The 20,563-nt window shown below is 52.9% G+C and overlaps 1 protein-coding gene across 1 annotated transcript in view; it reads left to right on the forward strand.

Annotated features, from left to right (window-relative positions):
• Positions 1 to 20,563, forward strand: part of COL27A1 (collagen type XXVII alpha 1 chain) — a 151,045-nt gene that overhangs the window by 23,424 nt on the left and 107,058 nt on the right. Inside the window, 3 exon segments of the mRNA XM_073806461.1 lie at positions 1,607 to 1,660; positions 11,786 to 11,839; positions 13,350 to 13,403. Coding sequence (XP_073662562.1) covers positions 1,607 to 1,660; positions 11,786 to 11,839; positions 13,350 to 13,403 — 162 coding nt within the window.

Below are 20,563 nucleotides of genomic sequence, written 5' to 3' on the forward strand. Positions count from 1 at the left end.
ATTATTTTGGAGGTCACCCATGACACCGTTATAAATTCCCCAGACTGAGTGAGCCTCTCAACTCTGTTCCTCCTCCACATGGATGGAGAAGGGGAGGGTCCCAGCTCAGGCATGGAGGAAGAGGGAGGTGCCTTGGGCAGAATGTGACAGGCTGCAGCTGGGAAGTTGGCCTTGAAGAGAGAGGAAGGAAGCAAATTCATACACAGCCAGATGAGTCAAGAGGGGGCAGGGACAAGGGCAGTGTATCTAGAGGCTGTTGTAGTAGGGGGCACCCCTCGAGGTCCCTGTCTCCATCCCCAATGCCTCAGATTATTCCTGTTGGACAAAAGACCTCCAGAAAGTACTCAACTCTTAGGACTCTGTTTATATTACTGGGCTGCAGGACGCTAGAAAGAGAAAGTGGACATAAGGCCGCAGCTGTTGTAAGGGAGATTCAAATATGGCCTGGGAAAATCCAGTGCCACGAATAAGCCTTGGACTTGAAGCCAAAAAAACTGGGTCCCGGCCCTCTCTTGGACGCTACTCTGCTGTGTGACCTTGGCCAAGACTCTGACTCTCTGAGTTCAGTCTTCCCAGCTGCTTCATGGTCCCTGGGGGACCCTGTAAGCTCAGAGCATGTAGGAATCTAAGGGAGAGCTCTGACTACGTGTTGGGGCCACAGGAGGGATGCCCGTTTGTTCAGAGCAGCCAAGTGCTCCCTTGACTGGGCTCGCAACTCCAGAGGCTCATACAGAGTCCAGTTGGAGTCTGAAGTCTGGAGAGGTTCCCTTTAGCAGGAAGAGTCCCAGAAGGTTCCTTGGAGGAGGTGGCATTAAAGCCAGGCCTTGAAGAATGGGTTGGATTTCAGCTGGAGGGGATGGGTGGGAAAGGCATGCCAGATGATGGGACAGCATGACAAAATGATACACAGGGCTTCCCTGGTGGCGCAGTGGTTGAGAGTCCGCCTGCCGATGCAGGGGACACGGGTTCGTGCCCCGGTCTGGGAAGATCCCACGTGCCGCGGAGCGGCTGGGCCCGTGAGCCATGGCCGCTGAGCCTGCGCGTCTGGAGCCTGTGCTCCGCAGCGGGAGAGGCCACAACAGTGAGAGGCCCGCATACCGCAAAAAAAAAAAAAAAAAAAAAGTGTTACAGAGAGGAAGTATCCATACCAGGCATTGTCAGGGCAGCAAACAGCTAAGTGTGCTCTGAGCCTGAGGAAGCGAGTGTGGGAGGGGCTCATGGGGCCAGGTGGAGAGCGTACAGAAAGGTGGTCACATTCAGGGGTTAAGGGCTTGTGCTCTGAAGCCACGCATCTGAGGTTGAGATCTAGCTTTGCCCCTTAGCAGCTGGGTGACCTGAGAAAGTTATAAACCTCTCTGAGCAACAGCTTCCTCATCTTGAAAATAGGAATCGTGGTAGCACCTACCTTGTGGGTTAATAGGTTAAAGTGAGATAATGCGCGGAAAGTGCTTAGCACGGGGCCGGGCGTCAGGGGAGCCTCTCTGCAAGCAGCTGCTATGGCCAGACTGCTGAGACTTGACTAGGGAAGACCCAGCAGATGGGTGGGCGGAAGTGCCAGGCCCTGACCCCTATTTTCCCCTCATCTCTTTTTTCTTTTCCCTTTCAGGGTCCTCCTGGGCCTTATGGAAATCCAGGCCTCCCCGGCCCTCCTGGAGCCAAAGTGAGTGTTTGCTGTGGGGTCTGGAGGGAGGGCCGTGGGACGGATGCTGAGGTTAGGGCTGCATTGGGGGAGCTTCTCTTCTTAGAGGCTCCTGGTGGTTGGGCCTCAGGGTCACTGTGGAGGCCTCAAGCACTCCCTGGAGCCTCCCAGGTGCCAGGCCCTGTACCGGGCTGGAGACACAGTGAGGAGTTAAGAGTTTAGCTTCTGGTGGGGAGGGGTTGAGGGGGAGAAGGGCAGCTGGAACCTAAGGCCCTCAGAGGGAGTGGAAAGAAAGGTCATTTGCTGCTAAATAGGGAGGGCTGTGAAGGTCCAGCTCGAATGTACGTGTTACTGGGTCATAAGACACACCCTGGGGAGGCATGTCAAGTTTTGAGCTCGGGAGGGACGTGGAAAGATCATGTTTGAGAAAGACCCCGGATGCCATGTGGAAGATGGACTGGGGGGTGTGGAACCAGAGCAGAGGCAGGGAGACCTGGGGTGATACAGGCCAGCGTAGGGGTGTGGGAGGAGGGGAGTGGGCACCTTGACAATGTGGAGGTGAGGTAAGGAGGACTCGGTGATGGGCGAGAGGAGAGAGATGGTGACTCCCTGGTGTTAGCCTAGGTGACCAAATTGAGGAGCCGGAAGAAGGAATGTTGCATCTGGGAATCTGTAGACCGGCCCGGTGGAGATGATTCGCAGACATTCTGAAACTCAGGAGACTCTGAGCTGCAGATAGAGCCCTGGGGGGTGGCCAGCACAGAGAGGCCACCTCTGGACTTTAGATGGGACCAGAAACCCACGTGACTGGCGCTCTGATGAGTGTCGGGGGCTCCAGCCCCGGGGTGCCTTGGTGCCTTCCAGGAGCACCGGCAGAGAACAGAGCTGTCCAGGGTGGCGCGTGGAGTGAGAAGCACGAGGAAAAGTACAGGGCCAGCATTATTTAGGTTACAGGGAGAAGGCTCGAGTGATGGCTGGAGAAATAGGAGGAGAGGAAGGAAGACACAGGCTCGGGGAAGCCAAGAGCACAGCAACCGTGCCGAGAGAGTGTGGGGCAGGCCAGGACAGGCAGAGGGTCTGCCCCGCTGTCAGCTGTGGGGTGGCCAGGTGAAGAGCACCCGTGGGCCCTGGTTGGCCTGGGCTCAGGGTCCTTCTTTGCTAACGCATTACAAAGGGCTAGTGGCTTGAGGAAGGCCATTAACCGACTGGCCCCAGCTCATGCAGCGATTGACGGTTGAACATCCTCCAAAGGCCAGGCTTGACTCCTAGGGCAGAGTTCCTCTGCCCACCGTGTCCGGAAGTTTGGGACAAATGTACGCAAGTGGCCCTGGATGTATGACGCTGTGGTACCAGAGCGCCAGCGCAGAGCCCTTGCGCACAGCGGCGGGAGCCCCTGCCTCCCCCCTGTAGGTGTGTGACTTCGGCCAGGGCTGGACTGGGGTCCTAACTTGGAAGGCGAGCACAGAGGCCTCAGCTGCTTAGGGGCCAGCAGCTGCCTGGAGGTGCTCTGGGTTTTAACAAGGCAAACACTGATGGTAGTAAGCACCGTATATTGGACCCTTACTGTGGGCTAGGCACTCTGCATGCACTTCATGTAGCCTGTCTCATTTGATCCCCACAAAGACCTAATGACCTCATTATCACTGGGTGATAGGTGGAGATATTGCACCCATTTACAGATGGGGAAACTGAGGCTCAGGTGGATTAAGACACTGTGTAAGAAACGGCAGTGGCACCTGCCCCCATGGGTCAGGCAGAGAGGGGGGAGCTCCTTGGAAGACTTCTACTTTGCAGAGGCCTCCGGTCTCCAAGGCCGTGGCGTACATCGAGATACTGAGGATTGGCCGCTGTTTTGATTGCCAGGTTTGCTCAGGAACACGCCTTTCTTGGCCTGCCCCGGGCCTGTCTGGTCCTCCCTCCCTGCCGCCCCCAAACGTGACCCCCTGCTTCTGGGGCAGATGCTCCATCAGCTTCTCCCCGGTCCAGGCTGCCCCACACTGCAGCGCCTCAGCTCCAGTCTGGCCTGCAGCCCACCCCCATCCTGCCAGCAGATGTGCAGAGGCCGGAGGAGGACCCACCAGCTGCTGTTCTCGCCACCTTCAGGAGCAGCTCTGGGTGTGGTGCGTGAGGTTCAGTAGTCCTGACACTCCTGCTGCCACATGGAGCTGGGACCTGTGGAGTCAGGGCCTCACGGATAGGCTTCCAGCTTGCTTCTGTGTAAACGAGTAAGGGTGAGGGTTCCAGAAAGCACACTGGAATGGGCGTCTTCTTCTCCCATTAGAACTTGCATAACATGCCAAGGGGAAAAGTCATGCCCTTTGCCTGGACACTTGGTTGTGAGTCTAAGGAGTGAGCAGAGGTGGATCCAGGACAGATCAGTTGGATGGGAGGCCCAGTCTGCTGGGCTTTGGCCCTGGGCTGCTCTCAATCTGTGGCTTGACCAGGACAGGGTTAAAGAGAGGCTCTTCCCGGATGGAATTCCTGACTTATCCAAGATTGGAAGGGAATGTCGTGGATCTGCAGGAATAGATGTGATTCTGGGGAGAGGGTCCTCGCTGTTTACCAGATCCTTTCTGGGTCTGGGAGGAGACCCGGTGGGATTGTAGGCCTGGGCTCCTCCAGGCTCTGTGCTGGTTCCTCCTCTTCCGCACGGTGTTGGCTTCGAGAGCTGCCTCTGGGGCCCCCATCCATTCATCTTCCTTCAATCAACAAACATTTATCGAGCACCTACTATGTGCTTTTGTTGGAAAAATCAGCCAAACAGGCAGGGTCTGCGTGGTGGCAGGGAGCCTGCCCTTCGTCCGGCTGGGTCGCTGTGTGGTCGTTCCTGTGCTGTATTTATTGAGCCCTTGGGAGCTTATGGCCTTGTGGGTTAAAGATCCCCCTGCCAGACCAAGGATGGCAGAGATTGGTGGATTGAGGAATCAAAAAGGGGAGACAGAGCAAAGGTGAGGCACTTCATCCCTCTTGAGGTCACAGAGGAGCAAAGACCCAAAGGGCCAATGCCTTACTGGGGTCACTTGCAGTGACCAGCAGTGGCGGGGCTGTATTTCTGGTCCTTGGGTTTGCCAGTCAGAAGACACTTGTCAGGGCTGCACAGCTGGTACAGACCAGAGCCAGGCTTCAACCCCACGCGCCTGCTCCAGAGCCCAAGGCTTTCCCCATGTACCACATACCCATATGCCCCACGTTCAAATCAAGAAGAGGGTTTGTCAGGTCCCGCAGGGAGTCAAGATCAAGGACTTCGAGAATGAGGCAGAGAAGCCAGAACCCTGGGTGGATGGCATTAGCTGACCTTGGAGGCCCAGCGTTGAGTCATGTGTCCAACCGACCCATAGTTATTGCTGCGGGAAAGCACGGTGGTTAAGAGCACAGACTCTGGAGCCAGACGGTCGAAGTTCCCGTCCCAGCTCTGTCACCTTTTAGTTGTGTGACTGTGAGCAAATTATTTGAACTTCCCGTGCCTCAGTTTCCTTATCTGGAAAATGGGGTAATAAGAGTAGCTGCTCCCTTGGGTTGTCATGAGGTATAACTGAGTTAAGAGCAGTGCTGGCCTGTGGTAAGTGGTCAGCTGTCAGCACGTTCAAGGTGCCCGGCCTACAATGGGGCACAGACAGGGACGGTCGCTGCCGTTGTGGAAATAAGCTGACCACTCCCTGAAAAGGGCTCCACGTGAGAGGCACTGGGTGCTCAGAGACCCCACAGAATGGCGATTAACCTGGTCTGGGAGGTGAAGCCTGCCTTCCCAGAGGGTGGGAAGGTTGACCCAAGGTCTGAAGAGCAGCAGGCGACCAGGCCAAGGGGCGGGAGGAGGCTGGGGAGGGCAGCAGTCCTGGTCGGTGTGCTAAGACTTTTGGACTTTATCCAAAGGGCAGCAGGAAGGCATGAGGTTTTTAGCAGACGTAACACGATCAGATGGGGTTTGTGAAGGCCACTCAGGCAGCTGGAGAAGCTTGGTCGGTGGCAGCAAGTTGAAGGGTGACCAATGGGGAGGCCTGGAGCTGCCCCGATGGTGATGCTGATGCTGAACCAGGTGAAGTCAGATGGGATGCAGGGCCCAGGTGGGGTAAGAAGCTCTGGACCAGAGGCGGGCAGGGCTCCAGCTGTGCCTGTGCTGGGCGACGAGGCACCTGGCCCCACTCTCCCTGGCAGCCGGCCTCCTCTTCCCTCCTCTGGCCTGCTCGGTTTGCAGTGAATTACCCTAGGATTACCCCTAGGATTACTAGGGGCCCTTGGGCACCCGGGGAGAATAGGTGGGCAAGAGGGGCCATGCTCAGTAACCCAAGTGACTGTTAGCAGAGCTGCTAGAAGCTGAGGTGGAGCCAGCCCTTACAGGATTCTCGGGCCTCGGGCCCCAGCCTCCCTTTCCCCTTCCTCTGATGACTGAGGTAGGGCATACTCATTAAAGAAAATGTGGAAAAGTCTAGAAAGTATCAAGAGGGAAGCAGGCCTCTTGCAGTGGCCTTGCCCAGTGATAGGCACTGACTGCATTTTGAACAGCCTGTGGTCCAGGGACTGGCCAACAGCTTTACCTGCTTTGCAGGGTGGATGTTATTACCCTCATTTTACAGATAAGAAAACTAAGGTCCAAAGTGGCTAAGTAACTAGCCTGTTTCTGATAAGTGTCAGAGACAAGATTTGAACCCTCTACTGTCTGACTCCAAAGTCCATAGTTTCAGCCACAAGTCTATTCGCTCCATAGCTCTTTAGCACTGTTGGTTAAGCAATATCTATCTATCTATCTATCTATATATAGAGAGATATATCTATATATTTATCTATATATCAGTATATATACACACACATATATACACGCATACATATATATATGAATAATTTAAAATATGCCTTGCCCGTAAGTGCTATATAGTGTTTAGCTGTAATTTTATTAACAATTGCCTTCTAGAAAGATTGAACCAATCCATGCCACCGCTAGCATTAGAGGAGGTTGTTTGAAAAAGATAATTCATTATTGTTTTCAATTCACTTCACTGCATTGATCATCTTTGAGAAGAATGTTTTTCTTACATTTGTTTTCCATTTGCATTTCACCATTTATGAATTTGTTTATTTTTGGGGTTGGGATGTTATCTTTTTCCTAAAGATTAATTAATTAATTAAATTTATTTTTGGCCGTGTTGGGTCTTCGTTGCTGCCCACGGACCTTCTCTAGTTGCAGCGAGTGGGGCCTACTCTTTGTTGCGGTGCGTGGGCTTCTCATTGCAGTGGTTTCTCTTGTTGCGGAGCACAGGCTCTAGGCATGCGGGCTCCAGTAGTTGTGGTGCGTGGGCTCAGTAGTTGTGGCTCACGGGCTTAGTTGTTCCGTGGCATGTGGGATCTTCCCAGACCAGGGCTCGAACCCATGTCCCCTGCATTGGCAGGCAGATTCTTAACCACAGCACCACCAGGGAAGTCCCAGGATGTTATCTTTTGTTATTGACTTGTAAAAATTATTTGTGTTTATATATGAAGGTTTATTAAGCCTTCATCTACCTTACAAGTATTTTCAAATTTATTGTTTGCCTGTTAAGACTATTCATGATGATTTTCACAAGTGAGAGTGTTACCTATTTTTTTTTTTTTGGACTAACAATAATAACTAACACTTATTAGGAACTTACAATATGTCAGGTAGTATGAAGAGAGCTCTACCATATGTAGAATGTATGGTTCTTTACTTTAATACTTAGACATTTCTTTCCCATAGTAAGAGCAGAGAGGTATTCACTTATATTCCTAGTCATTTTATAATATCATTTGTACTCTTAAAATTTTAAACCATCTGGAATTAATCTTCATGGGAGTGGGTATGAGGTATAACTTTATTTTTCCCCCAGTAGTTCATCATTTATTAAATAACTTATCCTGTACTAACTATTATATGATAGACCAGGGTCTCTTCCAGGCCATTCAAATATGTTTCATTACTGCGTTTGTATATTGCTAGTAAAATACTGTTTTATGACATTTATTAGCTTTATGCTGTGCGTCTCCCTCGTCCACTTTAAAAAAATTGTTCTGGCTATTTAATATGTCAGATAAAATTTATGCCCGCCCATCTTAATAATCTCCTTAAAAAACTCCCTTGGGGTTTTTCTTGGAATTGTATTAAATGCGTTTATTAATTTGTGAAGAATTATCATCTTTAAAATATTAACTTTTCCTATCTAAAACCATGGCATATCTTCCCATTTGGCTGAGTTTTAAAAACATCTCATAATAAACTTCTATAGTTTTTATTGCATAAATCCTGCACCTTTCTTCCTAAGTTTGTTCTTAGAAATTTTATATTTTTCTTGCTGTTATGAATGGAATATTTCCCCCATTATATTTTCTAGCTGGCTCTCAGCTATTGAAAAGAACTATTGACTTTGTATATTTGGACTTCTGTGTTTATTTTATAACCATGCCCTTTACTGAATTATTTTATTAGTTCTAACAGTATTTCAGTTAGTTCTCCTGGGTTTTCTAGACAGGCACTCATATTACTTGCAAAAAAAGACATATTTTTGTCTCTTTTTCCTCAAATCTTAGTAATCTTATTTGTTTTTCTTGCCTTATTGCCATGGCCAGAACTTACAAACACATGAAATGGTAGTAGTGATGGTGAAAGAAAGACCTAGTGAATCTTCAGAGGACCTTCCAGGGCTGGGGACAGATCTGACCCAATCCCAGCCCTGGAGTTGTCTCTTGAGACTCCATTCATTCATTTTCTCACTTGAGAAATATTTTTATGATGCCTCCCCTGGGCTATGTACTTGGGATCTTGTGTCTTGCAAAAGATGACTTGCACAGAGGACTTCTGGCCCAGAATTTTCCAGTCCTTCATGATTTGTTCCTTCTTTGTCTCAGCCCCTCTCGAGGCCTCATCTACCCAAAGCCTTCTATTCTCTCCACCTTCCCAACCCTACCTGCAGGAAAGGAGCTCATAGTTTCTATCCCTGCTATATTTTGTAGCATTTACGGTTTAGGATATACCTTCCCCACCATCTTCTAGTTCCTCAAGTCTCTGTTAACTACTCCAGGCAGAGTCTACTCTTCTGTACACAGAGAGGGAAAGGGGCTTGTCCAAGATCACACAGGCTCGTTGGCTGGAGAGCTGGGTCTGGCACCCAGGTTCTCATCCTCACCAATGTGTAAACAATTAATTAGGCCTTATTATTCCTTATATCTCTCACTGGAGAATTTGCAGGAGTCTGGCTGGGAAGACAGATAGTCTTCTCCATCTCAGAAGTCACACCTTCACTTGACCAAGGGTGCCTTGAGCATTTCTGGAGCCCAGACGTCATCTGGCTCCCTCCTTGTCTTCCTCCAGCCTTAGCGCGGCTGATTTACCCTCAGTCTGGGTCAGGTGCCCCCCTACTTCCTCCTGTACTCCACTTATCACTAGATCTTAGTTGTTCATCTGCAGTGTATTGAAATGTAAAGCTCTTAGGCTCTGGAAGCAGACCTCCTGAGTCTAAATGCCACTTACAAATTGTATGACCTTGGACCAATCACTTACCCTCTCTGTGCCTTAGTTTCCTCATCTGTGAAATGGGGAGAGTGATCATTGCTACCTCATAGATTTATGTGTTGAAGGCTTAGAAGAGCACTCAGGAAATGCTAGTGCAGATTATCATTACTGGTCTCTGGTTTCTCCCTTGATTGGTCCCCACAGGCATGAGCTGTGTCTTGATCCCCACCGTGGTATTCCTTGTGTGCACTGAAGATGTGACTCATCGTAGATGTTCAGTAAATACCTGTGTTTGTTGATGTTGTACTGGGGCAGGGATTACGTCCCAAGCACTGTGCTGGCTGCCGAGAATGCAGAGAGCAGTGCATAGTAACTAAAATGCCTGGATACGGACTCTGGGCAAGGGAGCCACTCTGGCATCCCTTTGGGTCTCAGTTTCCCCTTTTGTAAAATGACAGAACAGGATGTAGACCGAGGTGGGCAAGGTCAGGGTGGGGAGAAGCTGCTGTCCTTTTTTAGCCATTGGAATCCTGGGTAGCCCTGGGCCTGACCTTGCACATGGACATAAAAGACATTGGAACTGGGTTTGTGAACAGCCGAGGGTGGGAGAGTGTCAGCAAGGGGCAGCTGTAGCGTGAGGCAGTAGATCACAGAGGCGAGTCCTGCAGAAGTGACCTGGAGGGACCCAGCTGGACAGAGAGTTGGGGTCCTAGCAAGGAGGGGCTGGCCTGCAGCCTGGGGCAGTGGGAGAGCGTATGGGAGAAGTATCTAGGCTTCCCATTTGTAAACGAGGGCTCTGGAGTCAGATAGACCGGGAACCTAGTCAGACCTAGTGAGACCTTGCCTCTTATCTGCACGTCACCCCGGGCTTTGACTGAGCCTCCCTGAACCCCGGTCTTGGTCCTACAGTTCAGTAAGTGGGTGTAAGACGACTGGTGAGGTGCTGCATTGAGTGGGCCTGGCACAGTGTTGGGTGCATGTTAGGTGAGCAGTGGAAGGCCGCCCTCCCTCTTTAAGGCTCTGTCCAGTTTGGAACGCAGTGATTTCTCATGGAGAGTGACTGAGTCAGGATTTGGAAGGTGTGGGTCCTGACGCAGAAAAGAAACAAATGGGAACTAAACTTGGCCAAAACAGCCTGCCTGCGTGTCACGTCCATGATCCCACTGGCTCCTTGCCAAGGAACCTGGATGCCAGCGGGTATGTGTGCTCGTGCCTGTGTATGTGTGTGTGTGTGTGCGCGTGCGTGTGTGTGTGCTTGCGTGTGCATGTGTGCATGTATGAACATGCAGCCGTGTGCATGCCTGTGTGTGTGTGTGTGTATGAGCATGTACCCATGTGCATGTGTGTGTGCGTGTGTGCGTGCGCGCTGTGCAGCCCACATTTTAATGGTGAGGAAACAGAGGCTCAGAGAAGTGAAGTCACTTGCCTGAGGTCCTACTGTGAGTCCGTGGCTTCACCCCAGGACTTCTGACTCAGGACCCAGATTGGGGAGGGAGCTTGGGAGTGAGGGTGAGGGACAGGGATCAGGGGCTCGTGGAAGTTGACAGCAGGGGGACTGACTTTCCAAGGGGCTGTCTCCTGAGTAATTTAATCACATTGGTTCAAACGAGTGGGCCCACAGCCAGGAACCCTCTTCAGCCCTGTATAAGATGTGGTTGTTGGGCCCTTTCCTGAGCACGTGCTCTTAGGAGCCAGGATCCTTGTGATGGGGACGCCTCCCATAGGCTTGGCACAAAGAATGCTTATCTCTGACTGGGGACACCCAGCTTGTTGGTGTCTTCCCTACTCACTGCCTATTCTAACTTGTCGGGTCCCGGGACGTCCTGGAACGCAGAGCTGGGAGTCACAAATTCAGGGTCTTAGCTCTCGTCTTAGCTCTGCCGGTGCCTCAGCTTGGGGCTCTGGGCAGTCCCTTTCCTTCTCCCGGCCTCAGTTTCCCCGAATGTGTTCATGGGGTAATAACACTTCCGTTGCTCCCTTCATCGGGCTCTTCTGGGAACCTGGTGAAGTGAGGGTTATTGCAAACTGTGAAGGCCTGTACACAGATTAAACGGCTGCTGATGCACTGGTCCTAGGTAATTAGAGATGGTGAGGTGAGCATCAGGGGACAGGAAAATCAGAAAGAATCAAGCTTGCCTCTGGGACACATCTCTCAGAAGGTCTCTGAGAGCCCCGGGGGAACACGTCACCTGTACGTTGGGCCCAGGGACCTACAGGTTGGTTGGGGGGGGATGCAGTCAAGCTGTATCTTGAGAATGCTTATGGTTTGGCTAATGATGATTGAGAAGTGGTTTTCTAGTTGAGAGTGACTGCTTGAGCAAGGACCCGGCGGTAGGGATGTGCAAGGTCTGGCGAAGGAAGGACTGTGGTCTGGGGGTGGGGCAGAGGGACCCTGTCTGTGGGTTGGGCTGGTGGAAGGAGAGCAAAGTCTGGACAGGATGGCTGGGACCAGATGACGGAAGACTTGGGACACCCAAGGAGGAGTTTGGACTTTGTCAGTAGGCATGGTGGGGAGCTATGGGAGGTGCTGGAGCAAGGAAGGGATGGGATTGGAGAGGACCCTGTGGAGGAATGTGAGTGGGGTAGGCGGGGAGGGCATTTAAGCAGGGGACAGGGAGTTGAGCAGAGTTGGTGGGGAGACACCCTCTTTAGACAACATGGCGGCCAAAGTAGAATTGTTTTTGTTTCAGGGACAGAAAGGGGACCCCGGGCTCTCACCAGGAAAGGCTCACGACGGGGCAAAGGTAGGTTTCCAGGGACCCCAATGCTCAGGGAAGTGGGGCAGTGGACAGCAGGGAAATCACCGTGCTCTGGGGCGCACCCTCCCGACAGAGGTCACTGCGTGACAAACGCTGGAGGTGGGAAGTAGAAAAGGATGGGGTCTGTTTTTCCCTCAAAGCCCTTCAGCTCTCCCTACACCAAACCCAAAACCATTCCCTTCTGCCTTCTTCCGGTGTGCAACCAATAAAGCCGACAAAAAATGTTGCCTGTGGACATACCTTCGGTGAATGTCCTTTTGCCTAACGCCCTGAGTGGGTTTTCTGTAGGGCCTGTTAGGTGACCCTCGACATCCAGAAGCTTCTTGGTAGCACATGCCCAGGAAGCTTCCAACAGACATTCGAAGGCCCCTCTGAGGTTGTTAGTACGAGCAGACAGGTCTGTGAACTTCCAGGACGTGGGAAGGCAACGGGCTGGAGACTCAGGGCTCCCTAACTCTGAAGGGCTGAGACCAGAAGGATCTCCCATGGAAGAGAGAACGCTTAGGCCAAAGGACTTCATCCATCCCTGAAGCGTCCACCCTGTAAATTAAACAAGGGGCCTGGAGGGAGTGCAGGACCGGCCGGAGCAGGGGAACCCAAAACTCCAAGTAAGGTCATCCAATGTCCCGGACATCCGTACGCTGGAAGGAATCCTCGAGTCTGTCTGGCTTCCTTCTGGACGCAATCCAAGAGCCCTCCTGACAGGCAGAACACTGCTTCTCAGCCCAGCCTCCAGCGCGTGGGTCCTCAGAGGTGGCGGCTCCGGCTGATTCCTCTGAGGCACAGGTGGCTCGTTCACGCACATCTTCATGGGAAGTTCTTTCACTCAGCAAAGTCTTACTGGGCGTAAACATCCACATGCACCCCCATTGGATCCTCGCTGGAAGCTTCTAGGCCAGGCAGCTAGGCCTAGCTTGCCCAGGAGAAAGCAGAAGCTGCAGCTGCGGGCGGCTTGCTGGAGGCCACGCAGCTGTTCCGATGCAGAGCAGGCTCTGCAGCCGGGCCTGACGACATGCAGGGCCCGGGCTTCTCTCCTGCTCCTACGTTGTCTGCTTCTGGGTCTCATGGTGGTGGCAGGAATGCCCCCTACTGGGTAGCCGCCATGCCCAGCAAGGGTGAGAAGGAGGGTGTCAGGAATGCAGAGACGGATTCCTGATTGGAACGGGTTGCATGTCCTTCAGGGCTGCATGTCCTTCAGGGCGATGGTTTTCAAACATGGTTTTAACAGCGGAACCCATTCCCCAAATGGTACCTTTTGCCAAAGTCCAACATATAAAACAGATTAAATGGAGTGACTGAGTTAAGTGGGGAGGGGCTGGGTACCCTGCCCGCCCAGCTGCCCTCAGCCCGCTCAGAGGCCTTGAGTCTCCTCTGAGTCCTCTAAGCCTCCATGAATGCTGTTTGCAAACAACTGGCCGTGGGAGGCCACACTTGCAATTTAATGCAAGTGTGGCCTCCCGTTCCCCCACCTCACCCCCTTGTCTGTGTTTTTCAGGGCGACGAGGGCTTGCCTGGGCTCTCTGGGAATCCAGGACCTCTTGGACGAAAGGTATACCTTGTGTCGATGCTTTGCCTTGCCTGGTGGGCTTCCTAGCAAGCGGGGTCTTCATGCAGGAGTGCTGTGTGCCGCCCGCCTGCCCACCTGCCTCTCCCCAGCTCCCTCAGCAGGGGGCTGGTGGCCGGAGGTGAGAGAGGTTTCCGAGGGTCCGTGCTTGCCAGAGGGTGGGAAGCACCTTGGCTTGGAGGAGGTCCCGCCACCATGGTTAAGGAGGTGTGACAAGAAGTGACCCTTCCTCTCAGGGCCCAGCTGCTCCAGGGAGGCCATCCTAGGGGTGCTCGTGCTGGTGGAGGGAATACTGTCAGAGCCGGGAGCCCCCACTGGCCCAGCTCCTCCTCCCATGGGCGGAATGGCGGGGGCCCGACGCATCCCCTCTCTGAACCTGAGCCTCCTCCCATCTGGAATGACCATGAGCCCCCTGGGGCTGTAAACCAGGAGCCAGGCCTGGAGCGTGGACGTTCAGAGAGTGGGCTCTGGGGTCGGTTGAATCTGGAGTCTACCCGCGGCTCCACCATTTCCTCACTGTGTGACCTGGGGCAAGTCTGACCTCTCTGGGTCTAATATCATCCCTCTGATATACCGCAGGCCAGTGTTCTATAGAGGCAGTGAGTTCTCTGTACGTTCTGAGCTGTTGTCATCTGCCCCCACCCCATCACTGCTTCAGTCAGGCAGGGGGAGTTACCTCTAGTTGCCTTTGGGGGAAGGTCTGCCATTTTCCTAGGTGGTGGGTCTCTGGCTTGTAGTGCCCCTAGATTCCTCTCTGGCTTCCCAGCCAGGGTGTTCCATCCTTCAGACTCAACTCTAGTTGTGTCCAGGAAGCCCTCTTGGAACCCTGACCTTCGGTCTAGGAGACCCTACTCTGCTCAAGGACCCATAGGCTATCTTAGCTGAGTTATTTCAGCCCCAAGACCAGCTTCACCAACAAGGATGTGTGAATCTGGTTCATCGCTCTCCCTACAGAGCCTAGCACAGGGCTTGCGCATAGTAGGTGTTCAGGAAACGGGGGAGGACAGTGCAGGGCCAGGGTCAATTGCTTTTTGCAGGAAAATACCCCATTGCTGATGGGTTTTCCGTAGATACATTGGCCTAGGGCCACGTCTTAAGCTTCTACCCTGACTCCCAGCTGTGGCCACAGCTGCCGTCTTTCTCGGCCATCTGGTCCTCATCTGGGCAGCTGTGGCTTCTCCTGGCTCCATCCTGCTTGTGCTCTGAGGGTCCCTGTGGCACAAGGGGACTTGGAACATCACTCCCCCCCTCCCCTTCCGCTTCTCTTCCACCCTCCGTGGCCAGAGCAGGCCACACTGCAGACCTGAAGAAGCGAGATCCAGACAGGAGTCCGTGGCTGTCTGAGCTGGGGAAATGTGGTTTCTTCTGCCTCAGAGAACGCAGAGGGACTCCCTCTCCCCACTCACTTCCCCTCTGGGCTCCAGCATTTTCTGATGGATGAGGTGTGGAGGTGTGAGTGGAAAAGTCTCCTTCCAGTCATGGCTCATAAAGCAGCCAGTGGTGGTCTCTGTACCAGTGTACAGTGGTGGGCTGTGTACCAGTGTACGGTGGTGGGCTGTGTACGGGGGTAGCAGTCCAGCAGAGGAGGCGGGAGAGGGAAGAACAGACTGGACCAGCTCCTGCCTGGGGTTCCAGGCCTTCCTGCTCTCAGCAAATGTCCAGGGAGGCCGAGATCCCCCAACTCAGGGGAACCAGCTCACCTGAACAGGGAGAGACATCTTTTCTAAATTAAGGAAGAGCTTCCACGTGATAGGAAAGCTATCTGGCAAAGCCATTTCCACCAAGGCCCTCTGGCCCCGGCCTAGGCAAACATGGAGGAGTTTGGCGTGTGGCAGGCCAGTGTCACCTGCTCACAGAGGATGGTGGGCAGAGCATGGGGTGCTCAGGTCCTAAGGCAGGGACCCCTGACTAGAGGTGGGGGTCAGGGAGGAGGACCAATGGGGCGGCAGCCGGGCCTGGAGTTGTCACTGTTCGTCAGCAGTCTCTCCTCCCACAAGTGTCTTTGGTGACAACAGTAGCCACTTTGCCCTGATCCTGTTGGGTGGTTTTTCTGCCTCATCTCATGTGGGGGGGCCTTGAGCGAGAAGGAACATTGGTGGGTGAGAGGCGAGGTCTGTGTCCCCTTTGCTCATCAGCACATTGAATTTTGGTGTCACCTCAGAGTGACCCCAGTAACCCTATTCATTCATTTATTCAACATAACGGATTGAATGACTGTTGTGTGTCAGGCACTGTGCAGACCTCTGAGCTGACACATAGACGAAAATCCCTGTCTCCTCAAAGCTTGCAGTCTCGTGTGGGGAGACAGACAATAAAAACAGTAAAAATACGAGGTGTGTTAGAAGATGAAAAGGGCCATGGAGAAAAGTAGGCAGAAGAAAGGGAGTTTGGGTTGGGAGTTTCCCATACTGACCAGCGTGATAGGAAGGTTTACTGTCCCTCATCACATTGTTTCCTAACAGTAACCTCTGGGAGTTAGGCAGTATTATGCCCATCTTACAGCTGAGAAAACCGAGGCCCAAATAGGTCTCATTCATTCATTCACTCTTCCAGTCATTTCACAAAGATATACCAAGGTACCTGGCCGTGTGCTGACACTGGTGTTAAACGCCAGTGAGATCACTGGGGGCTCACGGAGAGTGAAGTCTACAGCCCCAGTTCACAGCCCCGCTGTGCGTGAGAATCAGCGGGGGAGCTTGCCCACCTCCCCACAGGGGTTCTGGTTCAGTTGGTCTGAGTGGGACCCAGGCAGTAGATTCTCATGTGCAGCCAAGGCTGAGAGCCACTGGATTAATAGCTGTCGGGGTCACTAAATGGCAGAGCTGGGATTTGAACTCAGGTCTCCTGACCCTTCGTCCCTTTCCCTTTCCCCAACACTGATTGAAACAGCTTCTTAAATAAAGTGGGCCCATCAAGTGGAAAAGAGCCTCCCCGCCTGAGAAGGCTTCTTTCTCTGCATCTGCCTGCGATGCTTGCTAAGGGACTTTGCTGAGCTGATTCCAGATGGGGGAGCAGGTGCACAGACCAGGTCAGACACGCCTGGATGGAATCCCAGCTGTGTCCCTCTCCTGCTGTGTGAGCTTGGGCAAGTGGCCTCAGTTGCTTCATGCAGTGGTTGGGAGGGTTAAATAAGATGCTCTGTCCTCGGCACCCAGCACAGGGCTGGCACGGGGTAGATGCTGCGTACGTATTTGTTGAATGAATGAATGAATGAATGTGTGATCACGATGAACATGAAGAAGCAGTGCTGCAGAAGGTCTTGCCCGCCTGGTCCCATCACTCATCTTGCTTAGTTACCAGTTAACCACCCTCCACTAACCCAGAAGGCTACCAGAACCCTATTTGTACCTTGTGAGGGCAGAATCCCATGCTGCCCCTAATCTAACCCTCCTGCCTTCTCTCTATAGAGCAGCGCTTCTCAGCTGCCCCCCAGGGAAGAGTTAACAATGTCTGGACACATTTTTGGTCATCACAAATGAGAGGGGGCGCTACTAGCTTCCAATGGGTAAAAGCTAGAAATGTTGTTAAAGACCTTAAAATGCGTGGGACAGATGCTCCACCCAGAGCAGAACCTTATCCAGCCCAAGGTGTCAGCGGTGCCGAGGCCAAGAAACTCTGCTGTATAGAACCCCTCACTCCATCCAATCCTGTGTGCCCTGGGCCTTCCTGCCTCCCTGCATTTGCTCCCGCTGGGCCCTCTCCTGGCATGCTCAGACCACTCATCTTCATGGATCTGTCCCTTGATTCCATTCTCGAAGGCCATCTTCTCCAAGAGCATCTCCCCAGCACCTCCAGGCAGAATTCATACCTCCCTCCTCACACCAGCCCATTTTCTCAGCCTCTTTAGGACTCTGCACTTTCTGGCCAGCTGGCAACTCACTGGTGTCCTTGGCACATTTGTCAGACGAGAGCAAGTGCACAGAGGAGGACCTCTTCTTTATTTCCTCATGCGGGGCTTAGCACAGTGCTGGCCACAGACATCTGCTCCGTCGTCCCTCACCTCCCTGCTTCCCCTGCCTCCTCAGACATCACTAATCGCTCTTTCTTGCCAAGCCTAATTCAGTCTCAGAATCTTTCTTATCACATTCTTAACACATAACACATTAGACATGACTAATGGAATGAAGTTGGTACTCAAGTTGAAACTTCCTCCTGGCTCCCTCCTGCAACCCTCACCCTGCCCACGAGCCCTCCACATGCCATCTGAGTTGGCCACTGTCTGTGAGATCTGTGCTAAAATGGGAGGGCAGAGGGGGTCATCTGGGAATTTTTGCAGGGAGTGTGATTGACGCTGCCTGAAGCGATCTCCTGCCTTTCTGCAGAACTGCCAGTTCTACCTGGATGTAGCGCCCCTACTGAGAACCTTCTCTGGGCTCCTCTGCTGAGCTGCTCTGGGTTTCTGGGGTCCATACCCTCTCCATTTCTGAGCTCCTCTGCCCCTCTGCTCTCCAACGTGGCTTCTCCTTCAAGCCTCAGCTCACCGTGCCGCCTCCCCTGCTTGGCTGTCTGCTCTCTCCTAGCACTCAGTACTCCTTTGTTCCACTTCATATGTGTTTAATGCCCACATCCCGTTCTAGAAGGTAGGGAGTGAGTTTGCTTTGTTTATCAGTGTATTCTCAGTGCTCAGATAGGGTCTGGCTCATTGGTGGGGGCTCAGCAAACCTTTGAATGCATGAATAACCAGATGAATGAATGAGCCATACCGAAACTGTACCTTCCTGCCCTGACCTGTCTCAGGTACCCACTAAGTAGAGTTTGGCGTCAGATGCCTAGCTATACTGTGAAGGACCGTGCTTCTGGACAAGCCACACATCACATTTCAGAATCCTATAATTTTTGAGCCAACAGGATGCTTTGAGAGGCCAGCTGGGGAAACTGAGGTCCAGAGAGGAGCAGGGACTTGGCGAGTACGCCTCACTCTGTTTCTTGGTGTGTGTTTCTTCCTCCTGACCCTCTCTGTTGAATGGGGCTCTCGGTCCTGCTGACTGCCCAGTGTGGCCTAGGGGCTGCCAGGGTGGTAGAGAAGTCCAGTGGGAAGCCTCACGGAGTGCTGAGCGAGTCTGGTGAGCTCCATTCTGCTGCGAGAGAAGCCGGGACCTCGTGCAGGCCGAAGTGGAGCCTGCAAGAGCAGCTTGCAGGGGGGATCAGCTGAGGTCTAGGTGTACGTTGGTCCTCAGGACCCCCAGGCAAGGACAGGACCCCCCTCCTCTCCCTGCCCAAGGCCCAAATAGCATCTCAGCCGATGGGGAGACTGTCTGCAGCAACAGTGAGGTGATGTCTGGTTTCGCCTTGTGCGTTGTAAGCAGTGATTAATCTGGCTCCCAAACCAAAATACAGCCCGAGTTCTATTATAAACATGGGTGCTGTGGGGACCCGCCTGCCTGGCAGCCAGAGGCCCCTCGCAGATTGCGTGGTCCCTGGAGCTCCCCTGAAGCATCTGCTCTCCCCTAGTCCCAGTCAGGCACTTATCACCCACGGGGAAATCACTGCCCGTGGGTCTGTCTACCTTGTGGTCAGTGTCCGCCCCGTAATTACCCAGGGCCCTGTAGAAGGTGATGGTTTAGATTCTTCCAAGTCCTGTCATTTGAAGCTACTTGGCTATAGCCCCAGCTTGGTAAACACTGTTAAGGTGCCTCCAGGGAACATATGAACCTCCCCCCACCGCCCCATGCCTTGGCTGTGCTCAGTCTCAGCGGCTCCCAGTCTGCTAAGAGGAACAGGGGTTCAAGGCAGTGTTCAAGGCCCTTCAGGGTTCATGGTTTGGGAAGGACCTAGGAATCGTGGCCTTCTAGACAAAGCACAGCCCAATGGGTCTGGAGTCGTGCGGGACGGTCTGGGCTTGGCCATAACTTGCTAAGTAGCCGTGGGTAAGTCCCTTCCCTTCTCTGAGCCGCAGTTTCTCATTCTATCCAGTGAGAAAGGAGGTTGTCAAATTGACAGCTTAGGCTCCTTCCAAGTCAGGTAGATACTCCGGAGTTCACGATGCTGCTGTGATCCATAAGCTGAGACCTGATGGCGTGTGGTCTGTAAGGTGGTCCTTGCCTAGGTGGCCCTGTGGCTCTTCTAGGGGGGCCTTGGGCCTCAACAGTGTGTCTCATCCACGATTTGGTGGTTGAGGACACGAGGATTCACAGCTGGCTTCCTCTGGGAAGCTGTGTGGCCTCAGGGGAGTCTCCGCCTCTCTGAGCCTCAGTTTCCTCATCTGGCAAATGGGCATGGCAATTCCTACCTCTCGGGTGATTGCAAGTTGTTGACGAGTTGATGTATTTAAGGCTTTAGTGCCGGGCCAGGCACAGGGCAGGTCACTGTCCATGTCCCCGAAGGTCATTTGTTTCCTTTTAGCTATACCCTGAGTAAAAGATTTACTTGAAATCTCCTTCTGGGATTTCACTGGCTAAAGCGCTGGTTTCTAGCAGGCTTCTTTGTGGCTGCACAGGAAGCCAAAGGAGCAGGTGATGCTCAAGGGCTCCCCGGACCCCTTTCACGCTTCTCTTGGGATCCTTGCTCCATTATTGCATTGGCTCCATTATGGCACTGAGGCAGGCAGAGGATGGCAGAGAGAGGCTCAGAGAGGGCAGTCACCTGGGCTGAGTCACACAGCCTAGAGCTCAAGGCTCCGCCCAGCTCTTCATGGGAAAAGGCTTTGCTTGTTCTTCCTCATCTGCAGGCTTCAAGTGGAGAAAGGATAGTGATGGCCATTATATGCGTCCTGTCCATGACACATCCCTGCTCAAAACCCTCCTGTGGTTTCCTATCATCTTACTGCCTGGCATGCTCTGGCTTCCTGCTTCTTCTCTGACCACACCGCCCCTCTGCCCCTTACCGCTCACTCGTTCTGCTCTCGTCACACGGGTCTCATTATTCCTTGAGAGCATTCTTGCCTCAGGGCTTCTGCACCTGCTGTTCCCTCTGCCTGGAATGCTTTTCCCCGGAGAGTCCGCCCTGTGTCCAGCTCCCTCACACAGAGTAGCCTCCCCTGCCTGACCGCCTGCAGTCACCACCCTCCCCAACACTGTCATTCTCTGTCCTCCAACTCTGCTCACTTTTCTTTGTAGAGCTAGTCGTTGCCACACATTATCTCTTTTTAAAATTTTATTTTCAGTGATGGTAAAAAAACACATCACATGCAATTTACTATCTGAACC

This window comes from Tursiops truncatus, chromosome 6, assembly GCF_011762595.2.
Source record: "Tursiops truncatus isolate mTurTru1 chromosome 6, mTurTru1.mat.Y, whole genome shotgun sequence".
Classification (NCBI taxonomy): domain Eukaryota; kingdom Metazoa; phylum Chordata; class Mammalia; order Artiodactyla; family Delphinidae; genus Tursiops; species Tursiops truncatus.